At 37.4% G+C, this 12,839-nt stretch overlaps 1 protein-coding gene across 3 annotated transcripts in view; it reads left to right on the plus strand.

The window, feature by feature from the left end:
- The window catches only part of LOC139761662 (protein Aster-B-like), a 293,330-nt gene that overhangs the window by 138,687 nt on the left and 141,804 nt on the right, over positions 1-12,839 (plus strand). For all 3 annotated transcript variants that reach the window (XM_071685977.1, XM_071685978.1, XM_071685979.1), the window contains exon 2: positions 400-960. In XM_071685977.1, coding sequence (XP_071542078.1) covers positions 400-960 — 561 coding nt within the window. The remainder of the gene's footprint in view (positions 1-399; positions 961-12,839) is intronic.

Below are 12,839 nucleotides of genomic sequence, written 5' to 3' on the forward strand. Positions count from 1 at the left end.
GCATGTAATTATTTTTTCCTTTTGAAGTACCTTTTCTAGTGTTTTACGGACCTTTCTTGTGTCCCTCCTTACGTTTCACAAACTTTTCTTGTCTCCCTTCTTAGAATTAGTGGGTCTTTGCAAGTCCTTTGGCTGAGAATTAGTGGGTCTTTGCAAGTCCCTTGGCTGTGATCTTTCTTTCAAAGATTTTTAAAATGGCCATTGCCTTTTAATGAGAGTACTGTAGTTTAATTTGTTTTAATATGGCTCTTATTTCAAGATTAAATAGTCTTCTCTTGACTCTTTGCAGCCCATTTGATTCTTTTAGTATTTTGTAGACCAGTTTTGCTTTTGTTAGTTTAATCATTATTAGTACTGAAATTATGATAAGTAATTTAACATCCTTATGTCCTGTTTCAGATGGAAATCTGCTGAAGACATCTTCCTTTCAAGCACTGGTGGAAAGATTTTGAATCAGTCTATGGAGGCAGATGATGGAGGTGGTGTACGTGAGGTGTCAAGCAACCCCCATCGCCTGGTTTCCTCTGTGTCGGCATATCCCCTTCCTACCACCAACTCCAACACTGTCTCTGCTGGCATGGTTAATGCAACCCCTGCTGCTGCTACTGCTGCTTCTGCTGCTTCTACCTTTACAATATCTTCCACGTCCTCTTCTTCATCTACCTCTACAAACTCATCTTCTCATGTCAGTATTCAGCAACAAACTTCTTCAGTAACGCTAAATGCTGGTGGCTACTCCAACACCAGTTTTACCAGTACTGAACACATGACTTCTGGCTACCTTCATCATGGTTCTGATACATCTTCATCTCCCCCAAACATGTCCACTCCTGCTGGGGATTTGCATAATTCCCAGTGTAACTCTGTTGGTGGAATTTCTCCTCTTGACTTGTCTGGAATCCCCCCTATCACTCAAGTCACGCTGCCTACACCTACTGAAAATGGAGAGGGTAAATTCAGGTAATTTTAAGAAAATTTTGATATGTGATACTTAAAGTACATGTCAGTGTTTTGACTAGTTGTTGGCACATATTTGATAGATATTACACAAAAAGTGGTGAACTTATTAGTGGTATAGGTATATCCTGATATTATGCAGAAAGTAGTGAAGGCATTAGTGGTATAGTTATATCCAGCTATTACACAAAAAGCAATGAAATCATTAATGGTTTAGTTATATCCTGAGATTAGAATTCCTAAAGTTGTGGAATCCCTTTTACATGTAGAGCATTTGGGACCTTTATTAAGGATGTGTGTGAACTGAGTACATCTATGCTCTTGATCCACATCATGCAAAAAGAAACTGAATAAGAGGTACTGTAGTAGATACAGGTTGGTATAATGATTTCTTTGGTATCAGTAAGAATGCAAGTATGCTGTGCTTCTTGTTTCTAATTCTCCAGTTCCTCAACTGTACTTGTTGATTATACATTGTCCTGTAGGAACTAATTATGTGTTTATTAGTATAGAGTATGTAACATTAGGAAGGGCCATTAGGTAGACATTTTAGGTAGAAGTAGTTGGTAGGAACATTAGGTAAGAGCCTCTGGAATCACCACTAGAGTTGCCCTCTGCCAGTGGCCTGTTATGGGTGAGTTATTAAAGGCTGAGAAGTGACACTGGAGATTAACAGATATGGAAACTGTTTTACCATGACCACCCCCTTGAGGGAGTTCCCAAAAGGAATGGGCATCAGAGATATTAATAGATGGGATTTATAATCCAAATCACCTGAGCAAGGGACAAACAAAACTGCAAACTTTCATGTACAAAAGTGCCTCTAATTACAGTAATAATTTACAATATTAGATGTAGGGATAGCAGTGGAGATTGAATTAATAGGAACCAAGGTTGGAGCACCAAATTAAGGCAATTGAAAAAATTGCAGAGAGTGGAAACAAGGATGATTTTGGTGTGGAAAGTGTATGGTGTATCTGTAAGAATGTCCTGAAGACAGCAAAGGTGTGAGGCAAGAAAGTGAATAGGAGAATGGGTAGAGTAGAGATGACTGTGTTTGGTAGAATGAAGAGGTAAACAAGGCTTTAAAGGACTTAAGGGATGTGTATTATTGCAACAGCTAGGGAAAGGATTTCATAATGAAAATATTGAATTTGGTATTTGTATTGCTGTAGTATTGTCCATTATCTTTCATTTGAAAAGGGGTTCTTTGAAATTCTGTAGTTTCTAGGAGAGGATGTTATTATTACTAAAGGGGTACCTAAAACAGATAAGTAAGAATATACAAAACATCCCAGTAATGTTACTGAAAACAAATTCCCAGTCAGTGAGCAGCTACTTTAAAGTGTAGTATGTTATATTACCTAAGTCTTTCAAATATCATTTCTGATTTAGTTATATTTATTTTTACTGAATGAATTGGTATAGTTTTCAGTAAGACTTTGGATTCCTGAATGAACCTGCTGTTCTCAGATGGATATGGGCTGTGCCAGAAATTGCCTGTGCTGTCTTTGATTTCAAGAATACATTCTGGAATGTAAAAGGCCTTGTTGGACACTGTGAGGAAGCAGCCCCCATAATCATCATTTGCAGGATTATGCAAGCCTTTGTTTATGCTTAGAAACCCATTGCAAGAGTACAGTGCAGAGCTGTTTACCTTAGATAAAGTAGCAGGAAAATTATGGATACCATTATAGTTAAATTTATTAGGTCAGCAAAAGTTGTATAGGATACAACATATATGAAACTTGTGCACCAGAAAGGATTTTAGGAACCAGATTGGTGGTCACCAATGTCATTAGAAAATACAACTTGCCTTTTATTCAGAATTCCCTGAAAAGTCATCTGAGCCCAAGCTACATATTTCTGTTGTAAAGAAAGATATACTGCCATTGACAAGGCTTTACTTAGCCTTACAGTCATATGATGAAGATTTGGAAAAAAAGATTCCAGTTAGAATCAAGGTGAACCATGTTCACAGATATAGTAGTCCCTAGATGTAAAAGAACGGAAGAGAGTGGATGTGTTTGTCTTCTAAGGGCAAATTTAAAGTGAGTTCTGAATTTCTTTCTGATGTCACTGGTATGATTCTAGATGGAGCCACTCGTGTCATCCTGAGAATGCTCAGATCTGCTGAAATGATTGAAGAATAATCTTTGGTTGATTCTTTCTGTATTTAAGTCTGCGAATATTGAGAGAATGGCCAGATGTGTATAACGTGTCTTGTTTGGGTAGCCTTAATGGGCAAATGCTTAAAGTTCATAGAGAGGGAATTAGATGAATGGTTTCAGACAAGGTTGCCATTCCAAGAATTTGACCAAATTTTCTTACGATAGGCAAAAACATTCAGGGATTTTGTGGATGTTGTGGAATCCATAAATGTTTTCAATGTTACTTTAGATAGACTGCTATATGTTCATGTTTTTGGGGACTTCTGTACACAGGATAAGGATATGAATTTATTTGATCTCTTATTTGGCCCATATCAAGTTATCATAATGAGATTAGCTTGTAGTACAGAATGTGGGCAACTATATTGACCTAGGAAAATCTAACTATACAGACTGTATGATAGGAGACATTAGTTTTGACAAATAATATTTGAAGCCATTCATTAAACAAGTTTGATTTAGATGCCCATGCAAAAAATTAAATTATGTCATTAAGTGCTTTGTTCTGCTTACTATTTGTGTATTTAACTACTTAACCAGGTTTATATTATATGAAGACGAAAGAATCGTATTCTTTTATTTAGATGTAGCAGTGTTAGATATGTATGACATCAGCTTTAGATTCAGCCATTATGTGCACATATGTTTTGGTATGATTTATATGTACCAATTTGCATTTAGTGGTGTTTTCAGTTTACATAAAATGTGTGGTATTTTGAATGAACTTTTTAAACTTTAATGATAGACATCAGTGTATGTTTTGTTCCTTCTGGGTAAGCAGAAATCCTAGAATTGTACATATTGTAATGTGACTCATGGTAGTACAGTAGTCAGATAGGATCCCCAGTGACTCATCAGTATGAATTGAGATACAAAATATCCAGTATTTCAATCATTTAAAAAGTTATATTTTGTATATGTATGCAACATCCAGGAACAAAATGATGTTAAATGCAATAGAAACTTTAATAATCTGCTAAGTAATATGTCTGACAAGTAATCTCACTGGTGCACTTAGACTCCCATCCCCCAGAAAAAAAAAGATGATAATGATAATGACAATATAGTTTTGGTAGTACCAGAATTGAGCCTTGATTTATCATTTGGTTATATTTACATCAAAATTTAATTCATGCTGAAAATTAATAATTCCAAGGTGAAACAGCTAAGTTTTGTAGCAGACGTCTAAGTTTCAAACTGTCATTTTTTGATGTATTGAGATCTAAAAGGTAATTTTATATCTCTGAACTATTTTATTGAAACAAGTTCAAAAAAGTAAATTTGTTTTTCAGTCTGTGACAGTATCAGAATTGTTATAACAAAATTGGATGTTTACCATGTATAAATATGCTGAATAGTGAATACCCATACTTAAAGTAGATTCATAATTTATGGTAGCCATAATGGCATTCATAATGGAAACATCCTCTCATCCCTTAGGATGAAAATTTAGGGGATCTGTCTATGTTCATGCCGAACATGTTACTTTTCTCATAATTAGATTAATTCTTCAAAATCTTTTCTGTAACTGGTGCAATGTGTATGGTATGAAGTCCTTGCACAGGAATTTACCAATGGAAACTAGGGACAGGATGAAACAGGAATAAAAGTAGTGTAATAAATGATTGAAGAGGATGATAAGGGAAGGAAAAAAAGAAATAAACTTCAGAAGAAAGCTTTTAGTAAACAAGAAACTGTGTTAGAAGGAAGTGTAGAAAGAAGAGAAGGAAACAAGTAGAAGTAAAAGAATATATGTGTGAAAGGATACCTTTTGGTTAGATCAGATGAGTTGCTAAATTAATGGATGGAATACTTCAGAAAGCTGATGGCACCAAAGGGTGGTAATAAGCAGTGATATCGTGCATAGGGATGGAGAGAGGATAAGGGAAAGTTCCAGTACAGGAAGAAATATCCAAGAATGAGATAAAAGCAACCATAAGTAAGGTAAAAATGGGAAAAGCCCTTAGAGTGGATAGGCTCACAGCTGAATTATAGCAGGCAGATCTAGGCTGTTGAAATGAGTGCAATGTATAAGGGGTGCTTGTTGACAAGATAAAGTTGGTAATGTTGAAGTGAGTGGATGTGATATGTCTCGTAGATACATGATGAGTGTGGTGTCACTTAATGGGTTAGGTGAAATATCTTGAAATGGTTTGTTCATGTGGAGCGGATGCATGAGAATATATTGGTAAAGAAAATTTATGGGAGCAAGATAGAAGTGGAAATCACCTGGCATTCTAGATGGGGACAGTGTGAAATTAAAGTAAGAAAAGGACCCATGAAGGTTGGAGGGAAATGAAACATATGACAGATTTGCTGTTTGACTGTGTCCTTTCAAGAGGAGCAGCAAAGGTTTTGATAAAGTATATTGCATATATGCTTACCCTTTAAAAATTTTTGACCCGTACCCTAGATTAATTCTGTAGATATTTGTTAAAGCTATCTTATTAGTATTATTATCAGTTTAAGGTAGTGGCAACTATTGTACTTCTTATAAACAGTGATATTAATGGAAATTGGTCTTGCTATAGGATAACATCACATTTTAAAAGTTTCATTTTTACTTGCTAAAAGTATGTTAAGTTTTTGTCAGATTTCATCAGGAAATAGTTGGTATGGAGAGAAATTTGAATTTGGAACAAATCAATGCTTTTTGAAATTTTGGTACATTTATACTGTAATTAGTTTTATGATTTTTGTTATCTTTACTGTATATTTCCATTCTTATTCTTGGTGTATAATGTGTTTGATGTATGATGGTTTAGTGATATTGTGTTGTGGTGGTAAGTTGTTTAGGAAGTGCACTGAGAAATTAGGAAGCCAAACCAGTGTGATATTAAAGAGAAGGAGTTAGTGGATGTAATCTAGATAATGATAGCTAGAGATGTGGTGGATGGATGGAAGGAGATACATTCCATAGAAATGCATTTTTCTTGACATAGAGATTTGGATTACAAGTAATTCAAGGGGAGAAGTGAGGTTAGAGGAGTTGCAGAAGAGGTTGATCTGGCATTACATGAAAGAGTTTTTGCATGCATTGCTTTTACAAAACATAAGGATTAAAAAGACAAAACGTAATCATTTCACACTTTATTAGGTTCTGCTCATTGTTGTTGTATGTTTAATGAATCCTGCTAATACATTCACTTAGAATGCACAGCAATGAGATGTGGCTCCTTAGCTTAGATTTTAGTGTTTGCCATAAATGAAAGACTAATGTATTATACTGTTAATATTTCTTGTACAATTAATCTTAATGCATGATTAGGGCTTTTTGTTGTACGAAAACGTTAAATGAGCCTTCTTAGTTTATTTAGCTGTGTTAGAAATTGGTTACATGTCAGTATGGAAGTAGCATCTTGGGCATGACAGAGAATGAATGTGAATGAATGAGGCCTTTTTTTTTTTTTCTATCTGTTTCCCTGTCTTGCCCCTTTGCTAAACCTTAATACCTTACTTTTATTTACATTGACTCTCAAGTGTCTTTTTTCATAAGCTCTCCCAAACTCACATACCAGATTCACCCACCAGAGTTGTGTCATTGGCAAGCAGCAGCTGGTTCACCTAGGTTCCTCCAGCCCCAAGAATACTTTAGACCTGCCCCCACATTTAACTCCCATGCCACCCCATCCATAAACAGATTAAACAGCCATGATCCAAATCACACACTCTTTACACAAACCCAGATTTCCATGGGACCACTCATCCTCCTCCCTTCCTTTGTGCATTCACACCCTATTCTCCTGATGAAAACTTCCCATTGTGTCCAGTAGGTTCCTTCCACCCCATGTATTCATGATGCCTTCCACAAGGTCTCAGTCGACCCTGTTATGTGCTTACTTAAGATCCACAAATGACAGAGAGTAATCCCTATCTTCAGTATTTCTCACACATGATATTGAATGAGTATCCTACTGTCGTCAGTATCCACACTCCTAGAAAAACTGATTTACAACAAAATCAACCAAAATATTCCACTCACCTAAATACCACAGTGCATACGAAGCTCAAACAACACATCGTGGATGGCTTCAACCAACCATGCCCTCCTTCCTGCACAATGTTAATAGCTAGAGATATCACCAAAGGATTTGACTCCATCCCTTATTCTCATCTTTAGCTAAAACTTACCTAACATCACTCTCTACAGTAATGACTATGACAAAAATTGGTTGACCCACTCCATAGCTGGCTGAGAAGCCAAAGTCATTCACAACAGCTTCTCTTACAAAATCTTCAGTCTTTACATTGGAGTTTCTGAGCAGTTTTCTCCAACCCTCTTTGATTTCTTCCTTCGTGACCTTCCATCATCTGCAGACTACATTGTGAAAGTTCTCTTATATGCAGATGACCTCACAGTTATATCACAGCATCATCATGCTTTCTGTGCATCAACAGACATATGACACAAGGTCACTTGAGACAGAATGTCCAAGCCACCCTGGAAATTGCTGTCATCTCATCACTGGTCAGCTACTTTTTACTCAACAAACCTTCAGCCATACTGGGCATCCATGCAACACACTTGTAAGACACACTTGCGACATTCACCACCACACCACAAACATCAGCACAAAGGCCATAAAGAAATTAAATGCTCTCAGAACATTTACTGTCATGAGATTTGGACAAGAAAGTGAATATATTAGTGTCCTCTACGAACAGTTCACTTGCTCCACCCTAAACTACCTTTTACTTGCCTCATTATCTACGCTGTCAGAATCAAATGTAACAAAGCTGCAGCTCACACAAAACAAAGCACTCAGAATAGTCAGAGGATGCCTAGTAATCTGCACAGTGAAACAATTCTTCCTATATAGTGTCACTCAATTTTGTTTGCTACTGCACTAAACCCTTCGCATCCAACCAGTACATAACCAACCACTAATCCCCAGATAGAAATAAAAAGCCTACCTTGCTTCACATTTCAACTTCCTTTACCTTCTATGCACACCAAAGTGATCCAAGAAGCATGAAACAGCTGACCTTCCAAACCATTTTCAAAACACCACTCCACCAGATATATATCCCAAACATATACAAATTACCTCCCTATCCATCCTTACAAACATCAAAGCAACATATTACAAAAGTCCCCTCTTTTTTAATATGCAATTTCCACACTGGAGACACTGAACGATTACTTTTCAAGTTCCCCGTGCTCACTTCACACACACACCATCATAAGATCCTTAAAGATATGGAATAGCTTTACACAAGAAAAATGATTTCAACACTCCCAGCTTTCAGGAAATAAATTGTTTAAATTTTGGAATTTCAGGTAAGAGTAGAGGATATGGTTATGCCCAGCATTTTTTGCTACCGCAAGGCTGAATTTTAGTGTTTTGAAATTTATTAGGTGGAAACAACAAGGAGCTTTAGAAACATATATAGGTAGAAATGCATTTTTGCACAATTGAATGCAACCAGGTTACTACTTCACTCTGAAATCCTGTGCATGTCTTTTAAGGTAAAAGAAAGAGAGACAGACAGATACACAGATGTAGGACAAGAAGGCATTCAGAAAAGGAGTCACTAATTTTTTTTTATTATTATACTTTGTCGCTGTCTCCCATGTTAGCGAAGTAGTGCAAGGAAACAGATGAAAGAATGGCCCAACCCACCCACATACACATGTATATACATACACGTCCACACACGCACATATACATACCTATACATCTCAACGTATACATATATATACACACACAGACATGAACACATGTACATAATTCATACTGTCTGCCCTTATTCATTCCTGTCGCCACCCCGCCATACATGAATTGACAACCCCCTCCCCCCACATGTGCACGAGGTAGCACTAGGAAAAGACAACAAAGGCTACATTCGTTCACACTCAGTCTCTAGCTGTCATGTATAATGCACCGAAACCACAGCTCCCTTTCCACATCCAGGCACAAAACTTTCCATGGTTTACCCCAGACACTTCACACGCCCTGGTTCAATCCATTGACAGCATGTTGATCCCGGTATGCCACATCATTCCAATTCACTCTATTCCTTGCACGCCTTTCACCCTCCTGCATGTTAAGGCCTTGATCACTCAAAATCTTTTTCACTCCATCTTTCCACCTCCAATTTGGTCTCCCACTTCTCCTCGTCCCCTCCACCTTTAACACATATATCCTCTTTATCAATCTTTCTTCACTCATTCTCTCCATGTGACCAAACCCATTTCAAAACATCCTCTTCTGCTCTCTCAATCACACTCTTTTTATTACCGCACATCTCTCTTACCCTTTCATTACTTACTCAATCAAACCATCTCACACCACATATTGTCCTCAAACATCTCATTTCCAGCACATCCACCCTCCTCCTCCTCTCAACTCTATCTATAGCCCATGCCTCGCAACCATATAACATTGTCGAAACCACTACTCCTTCAAACATACCCATTTTTGCTTTCTGAGATAATGTTCTCCCTTTCCACACATTTTTCAACACTCCCAGAACTTTCGGCCCCTCCCCCACCCTGTGACTCACTTCCACTTTCATGGTTCCATCCGCTGCCAAATCCACTCCCAGATATCTAAAACACTTCACTTCCTCCAGTTTTTCTCCGTTCAAACTTACCTCCCAATTTACTTGTTCCTCAACCATACCGTACCTAATGACCTTGCTCTTATTCACATTTACTCTCAGCTTTCTTCTTTCACACACTTTACCAAACTCACTCACCAGCTTCTGGTGAGAAAAGTGGAGATATGCTGACACATACCTTACCTAGAAACTTAACCCAGCATCGAGCATGATGTATGTGTGTAGCTTCAAGAGCTATTAGCATTTTAATATCCCTTACAAAGAAACATTGAAAACTTTGATATGTATGAATTTTCGTTTTGTTTATTACTGATTGTAAAGATGTTCACTAGAGCATGACCAAATGGGAGAAGTTTGTGTTGTTCATTAAGTAGAAAGAATATTTTAAAGTTAGATTTGGACAAGGAAAAAATCCCTCCACATTTTATACAAACAGTTCATTAGCTCCACTGTAAACACTGCATTACTTGCCTGGTATTCAACCCTCTCAAAAGTAAATTAAATTTAACATAGCTACAAATCACACGAAACAGTGTACTTAGAACATTCTCTGGATTCCAAGAAACTACAAACACTCCTCACCTTCACAATGAAACAAAGATCCTCCCAACATCCTTAAGTCTATGCAGCAGCACTTGACTCCTCCCACCCAAACAACTCCATAACTAATCACTAACCTCCATTGCACTTCAGTAATTGCTACTCACAGATTACCCCCGCCAATAGATAGAACATTGACAAAACACATATATGCTGAAATAACCTGGCAAGCACTAAATAAATGCCTTCCCATCTTAGTCTTAAACTCCATCCCTCTGAACATACACCCATCAGAAACCACACTCCCCAGAGAGACGTGAGGCACACTTTGGACATTCCTTATCACCACAATGCTACAACTTATCTCAAGACCCTTTATGCCCAAGAATTTACTAAGTTGCCTTGTACTTTCTGCTCTTAGACACACACACACACACACACACACACACACACACACACACACACACACACACACACACACACACACACACATCACAGCGCTTTATGACCTATGGTCCAAAATAGTGGATGTGGTTAGCATCCTGAGTGCTACAGGAGTCTCATAAAGATAGAAGGGAATTCTGGGGCTGGAAGGAAAGGTGAAGTAATATGTTAAAGTCCACCCAATGGTAAATGTTGGGTGTAGATTGAAAAAGTAGTTTCAGTGCTCTTTAACCTTGTAAACTGAAAAAATATAGGTATTTTGCATTGCATTTTGATCCAGACTATCTTGCCTCTTTTTGATGGATCAGTAAATGCAATGAAATCCACTTTGAAGGACATTAATTGTAGCTGGTGTAAGGAAAGGTCTAAGGTTTCTTAGGAATACTGATTAAGGGCATATGACATCAAAAAATAGAGGAGAGGGGGGGGAGAGAGAGAGCATAAGTAGTAGTAAGAGAGAGAAAGAGAGCATAAGTAGTAGTAGTAGTAGAGAGAGAGAGAGAGAGAATGGAAAGTTCACAGGACATTGTAATGATGCAGAATTGCATGCTGATTGAATGTTTAGGAAAAATATTGCTTAAACCGCAATCAAAGCCAGTATTTCACTTACATATTTTATTTTTCAAGTAACTTTTTGAGCTTTAATGCATGCCATGCTTTTCAGTGAAAGAATTTTAAACTAAAATGTAATACTTTTTAACATTCCTTTTGAATGCAAATTATGTGATCAGAGTTCAGTCATGTGTGGCTATTGTGTAAATTGCTAAAAGAGAACTAATGTATTCACACCATTTGTAACATCTGTAAGATGCAAATTTCTTTATTAGTTCCTGGATTTATGAATGTTATTGGAATAACATAATGATATTTTGCATTATTTATCTCCTGCCCATGTAGACTGTTGTCTGTTGATTGAGAATTACTTCACAAGTTTTTGCAAGTCACATGATCTCTACATAGGATGTATGCAAATCCCATATCAAGTCCATATCTGTTTTCAGTATTATTGATGTTATCTTTGCATCATTAGTTTTTCAAGTTCTCTTTTGTTTGAGATCCAGTTGAATATTTGTTTCAGATGAATGATATTTGTCAAACTCCTTTTTTATGGAGTACTTGTTGGCAGCTATACTCTAGATTTTTTTGCAGTGAGCATTATGTGCTAGTCCTGCTTTTTGGCAAAATGTCAGGAACATGAGGTAGAAGTAGTAAATAGGAACATAAGACAGGAGCAATAGGTAGAAACATTCTGTAGTTGTAGTATGTTGGAACATTAGGTGGGAGCAATAGGCTGAAGTAATAGGTTAGAACATTAGGCAGGATCATCAGGTAGAAGTAGGCGATAAGAGAGTTAGGAAGGAACCTCTGAAAACACTGTGCTTGAGGCACTAAAGGCTAAGAAGCAGCATTGGAGTTCACCAGTGGTGGCAACTCTTTTGCTGTAGCCACCCCCTTGAGGAAGTTCCCAAGGGGAATGAGTATCAGAGATATAGATGGAAAGATAAAGATCTTGTTATGTTTTTTGTATATAGTCATTTTTTACTAAAATGACCATATGTATAGTAATTTCATCTGTTTGAGTTGGAAGAAATTTAGCAGCTTAAGTCTTTTTAGTGACTAGCTAGTTTCTTTGATGGAGGACTATTAAACTTAGGGGAAACATTAACATGCTGATTAGCTAACTTAGGATGTCATGACAGACCTTGCAATCTCATGATGGATGGATAACCTGTACCTGAGCCTAATGATTGAGCAAGGGGGTCATTATCGCAGGGGCCATTTAGAGGCTCAGGCGCAGTGAGAGTGGGAAGGAGCTTGTTATGTTAGGGCCCAAGCTCCCCTGATGTTTCAGATCCCATTCAAGCAAGCTAGGAAGAGGAAGAGTTACAAATATATTAAGAGGTGATTAGGAATACCTGGTTTAAAAAGAGAGATATACATAAGTATACGTATGTAAGTAGGAGAGATGGCCAGAGAGCATTATTGGATTACGTGTTAATTGATAGGCGCGCGAAAGAGACTTTTGGATGTTAATGTGCTGAGAGGTGCAACTGGAGGGATGTCTGATCATTATCTTGTGGAGGCGAAGGTGAAGATTTGTAGGGGTTTTCAGAAAAAAAGAGAGAATGTAGGGGTGAAAAGAGTGGTGAGAGTAAGTAAGCT

Source organism: Panulirus ornatus, chromosome 41 (assembly GCF_036320965.1).
Source record: "Panulirus ornatus isolate Po-2019 chromosome 41, ASM3632096v1, whole genome shotgun sequence".
Classification (NCBI taxonomy): domain Eukaryota; kingdom Metazoa; phylum Arthropoda; class Malacostraca; order Decapoda; family Palinuridae; genus Panulirus; species Panulirus ornatus.